Source organism: Fringilla coelebs (assembly GCF_963513975.1).
Source record: "Fringilla coelebs genome assembly, chromosome: 15".
Taxonomy (NCBI): Eukaryota; Metazoa; Chordata; class Aves; order Passeriformes; family Fringillidae; genus Fringilla; species Fringilla coelebs.
The window spans coordinates 3,290,884-3,295,793 of NC_140041.1; the positions used below are offsets into that span (position 1 = coordinate 3,290,884).

The 4,910-nt window shown below is 58.1% G+C and overlaps 1 protein-coding gene across 1 annotated transcript; it reads right to left on the reverse strand.

Moving 5' to 3' along the window:
• On the reverse strand, window positions 1-3,212 carry LOC311159476 (protocadherin alpha-8-like; the record flags this gene model as incomplete). Its single annotated transcript, XM_084215574.1, has 1 exon — window positions 1-3,212. Exon 1 carries the CDS (start codon window positions 2,578-2,580, stop codon window positions 1-3), a length of 2,580 nt encoding a protein of 859 aa, XP_084071700.1. The 5' UTR covers window positions 2,581-3,212.
• Between the last annotated feature and the right edge of the window lie 1,698 nt (window positions 3,213-4,910).

The window sequence follows — 4,910 nt, forward strand, 5'->3', positions numbered from 1 at the left end:
TCAGGGCACAGAACAAAAGGGGCAGAAAAGGAGAGAAGAAGTCAAGTTGAGCAAACTATAGCCACTGACCGTGTCGAGGAGAGCGGAGGGCTCCGGCTGCGTGTCCTTGGCTGCAGGGCCGGGCGGCGGCGGAGGGAAGTTGGGGCTGAAAACCATGAGGTCGCTCTTGGCAGCGCCGTCCGTCACGCACAGGCTGCGGCTGTGGCGCTGCGAGTAGGACCAGCTGCCCACTTCGCTGGCGCACACGAGCGTCGTGGGCCCGGGCGCCGAGAGCACGGCCGCCCGCGGCGCCCAGCGCGACGCCCCGTACAGCACCACGGCCAGCAGGAACAGGCTGGACACGGCGCAGATGGCCACCACCAGCCACACGTTGGTGGCCGCGCTCGCCGCCGACGGCCCCAGCTCCGCGCCCGCCGCCGAGCGCGACAGCGACGACGACGACGACGACGAGGAGCCCGCGGCCAGCGCCGCCTCGGCGGCCTCGAGCAGCGACACGCTGAGCGTGGCCGTGGCCGAGCGCGCCGGCTCGCCGTGGTCGCGCACGACGATCAGCAGCCTCTGGCGAGGCCCGTCCGCCTCGTCCAGCGCCCGCGCCGTGCTCACCTCGCCGCTGTAGAGCCCCACGCGGAACGGGCCCTTGCCCCGCGGCTCCCACAGCTCGTAGCGCAGCCACGCGTTGTAGCCCGAGTCGGCGTCCACGGCGCGGATCTTGGCCACCACCTGCCCCGCCGGCGCCCCCCACGCCGCCCACGCCCACAGCGTGCCCGACTCCGACTCCGACACCGCCTCCGCCGCCGCCGCCACGCCGCCCGCCTCCGGCGCCGAGCCCGCGGGAGGCAGCAGCGCCGGCGCGTTGTCGTTCTCGTCCAGCACGAAGAGCTGCACCGTGGCGTTGCCGCTCAGCGGCGGCTCCCCCGCGTCCACCGCGCGCACCTCGAACTGCAGCACCTGCAGCTCCTCGTAGTCCAAGGGCTGCAGCGCCCACAGACGCCCGCTCTCCGCGTCCACCGACACGTAGCTCGACGCCGGACGCCACCCGCCCCCCACGCCGCCCGACGACGACGAGACCGCCGCCCCGCCGCCCACGGCCACGCCACCGTCCCACACCGAGTAGCTGACGCGCCCGTTGCCCGCCTCGTCCGGGTCCCGCGCCCACAGCCGCGCCAGCTCCGCGCCCGCCGCGTTGTTCTCCCGCGCCAGCACCGTGTACACGGCCTGCGCGAAGGCGGGCGCGTTGTCGTTCACGTCCGACACCGGCACCCGCAGCCCGCGGCTGGCGCGCAGCGCCGGCGCCCCGCCGTCCTCCGCACGCACCTCCACCTCGTACTCCGACACCCGCTCCCGGTCCAGCGCCTCGCGCAGCACCAGCGAGTACGAGCCCGCGAACGTCGCCTCCAGACCGAACGGCGACGCCGGCCACACCCAGCACCGCACGCGCCCGTTCTCCCCCGAGTCCCGGTCCGACACGCTCAGCAGGGCCACCACCGTCCCCACCGACGCGTCCTCCGACACCGGCACCGACAGCGACGTCACCCACACCTCCGGCGCGTTGTCGTTTACATCCAGCACCTCCAGCTCCACTCGGCTGTGACCCGAAAGTGGGGGCGTCCCTTGGTCTCTCGCCTCAATACGAAAATCAAATACACTGACTTCTTCGAAATCCAGGGCAGCTGTGAGGTGAATTTCCCCAGTCTTCGGATTGATGGAAATCACGTCTTTTCCACTCGGGGGAATAAAGCTGGTCGCTGTAAACGTCATTTCGCTATTACTTCCCAAATCCGGATCCGTGGCATTCACCCTCGTCACAAGCGTCCCCACCTCAGCGCTCTCTAGCAGCTGCACTTTATACACAGACTGGTTGAACTGGGGCGCGTTGTCATTCGCGTCCAGTACTGAGATCACCAGCTCCATTGTACCCGTCAGAGACGGCCGGCCCCCATCAGTCGCTGTCAGCACCAATCGGTGCACGGGATTCGTCTCGCGGTCCAGAGATTTCGTTAAAACGAGTTCGGGTACAAGATTTCGCTCATTCGATTTTTGTAAATCCAGAGAGAAATGTTCGCTGGGGCTCAGTGTATAGGTGAGCTGCGCGTTCACTCCGATATCCGCATCCGACGCGCCCTCCAGAGGAAAACGAGACCCCGGCATTGTAGATAACTCTGCGATGCTGAGATTTTTTCGGGCGGCGGGGAAGATGGGGGCATTGTCGTTGATGTCGGTGACCTCCAGCTGCACATGGAAGACGCGCAGCGGCCGCTCCAGCAGCACCTCCAGGCGCAGCGCGCACGGCGCGCTCTTGCCGCACAGCTCCTCCCGGTCGAGCCGCGAGCTCACCAGCAGCGCGCCGCTCGCCCCGCTCACCTCCACGCTCGCCCGCCGGCCCGGGGCCACCAGCCGCAGCCGCCGCGCCTCCGCCTCGCCCGCCTCCAGCCCCAGGTCCTGCGCCAGACGGCCCACCACCGTGCCGGCCTTGGCTTCCTCCGGCACCGAGTAGCGCACCTGCCCGCCCGCCAGCGCCCAGGCCGCCTGCAGCACCAGCACCCGCAGCACCGCCGCCGCACACCAACAACGCTCGCCCATCCTTCCTCCCGCCGCCGCCGCTGTGGCCGCCGCCGCCGCTGTGTGTGCCGGCCCCGGCCCGGGCCCCGCACGGCTCCCCGCCGCCGCCCGGACGCTCCGGCTCTGCTGCCCGGCCCGCGCCGCCCCCCCGCGCTCACAGCCGGGCTCTCCGCCGCACCGGGGCGGAGCCGCCCACACGGAGCCGTTCCTGAGCCTGCAGCGACACCGTGCGCTGCTCCGCCGCCTCACACGCTCCGCGACAGCGCCTGTGCCTCCGCTCCGTCATGGTAATGTTTCTTCCACGTCCTTCTCCTCTCCCTCTCTCTGTGTTTTTCTGTTCTTTTTTTTTCCTTTTTTTTTTTTTTTTGCCACTTGCTTCATCATAATTCCTTTCTTCCTCGTTCCACTATTTTCATTTATCCTTTTATCTTTCAGTTCTGTATTTTTAATCTTTTCTTTTAACGTCTGTTTTTGACATTCTTCTTTTCTTTTTTTTCTCGTTTTTTTCCTCCATCTCTGTGTTCTTTCTTCTGTTTCACTTCTTTCTTCTGTTCTTTTTCTCCTTTTTCTTGCCGTTTCTGTCTATTTTTTTCTGCCATTTATCTTTTATTTCTAGCCATCTCTTTTAAAACTGCTTCCACGTTGCCTTTCACCTCCCATAGTGTGACCGTGGGAATCAATGTACGAGCCACGAGCTCTAATTACACGGCATCATCTCCTTCACACGGGACGGGGCTGTAGCCAATGGGGAGAGCACAGGAGACCAACTTAATTTAGCGATAGAAGAGAATGTCCATGTATTCTGGTAGTCTCCCTGACATACCCCCTCTTCATTTCTCCTCTTTGACAGTTTCCTTTTTTCTTTTTTTTTTTCCTCTCTCTCCCCCACCTCATCCCACCTTTTTCGTGTACAGAGATAATACTGCCGTATGTTAGCAAACTTATTTAATGTTTCATCTTTCCTCTTTTCTTTTCATCTCCATTGCTTTTTCATTCTTTCATCGTTTTGTTTTGTTTTCTCTTTTTCCTTTCTTTTCCTTCCCTCACTGTCTCTTCTTTCTTCTTTCCCTATTCTCTTTCTCTTTTAATACAGTATTTTCTACATGACTACATCATTCTTACCATGGAGTGCAAATATACAGTTACACAAAACCTCTTATTCCTCATCACTCCTCATCGAGGCTTGCACAATGTTCCTCAGTACTGAGGATATAGAGGTCCTTGACTGCAGAGAGCATGAAGAGAAAATGTTGGTGCATGCTCTGTCATCCCTTCTTTTCTTATTTCTCTCTTTCTTCCTTGCTTGACTCTTTACATGCAGAGGTTCCTTTTCCTTCCTCTTCCTTCCTTATTCCTTTACTTACCTTTACTTTCTTTCTCTTCCTTTTCCTTTCATGCCTCACACTGTCCTCTTTGATTTCTCTTCTCTTCTGTGTCCATACTTTTCCCCCTTTACCAAAATGTTTTCTAAACAAAATGATTTCTAAATGTCTACATCATCCTCTTCATGCATCACAGACCTGCCCTTAGATGAGAGTGCTCATGGGGAACTTGCATGCCTCCTCATGAGGAACAACTGTCCTGTTCTCCTCCAGAAAATGCCAAGTAAATAGATTGTCCCTACATCTCCACTCCCCTTCCCTCCCCATCAGGAAGAAACCCACACTCCTCAGAGTCCAGTCCCCTGCTGGACCAGCAAATAACACAGCAAGGCAATGACATAACAAAGAACAGCTGTACTGCACCAGAAAAAGCATACACCTCCCTTGGAATCAGAAGACCAATCCCCACATCAGTGCAAACAGGCTCTAATAAACACAAACAATCCATGAAATCCTCTCACTTCACAGCTCAAATGCATCACAGACCAGCACACCATTCTGCCATGAACACTGAAAAAACACAGAGCAACCACAGTTCCTAAGAATTCTTCATGTATTTCAATGAAGAGCTGCTCTTCCTGCCTCATTTTCCACCTGCTCGATGAATGACAAACTCTTGCCTCTCCTCTCAGGCAGACAAGCTCTGCCAGAAAAAACACAGGAAGAGCTTCTATACTCAGGGACATTAGTGCCCAAGGAATACCTCTCACTCAATACCATCAACCACGCAGAAATACCTGTGAACCCAAATCCAGGCATTTTCCCTGAGAACAAGCTCTCCACTCCCAGCACATCTGTTTTGAGAAATACATTAGAGGCCCTCCTCCATCTCTGCTTGCTGAAAACTGCTCAAACCATGGTGGAAGAAGCAAGAACGAAATGAGAGCACACTGTGGGGCTTTCTTGGTCCAATCTAGGAATTATAAAATATTTCAAGTTGGAAGGAGGCATAAAGAGTGTTGAGTCCAA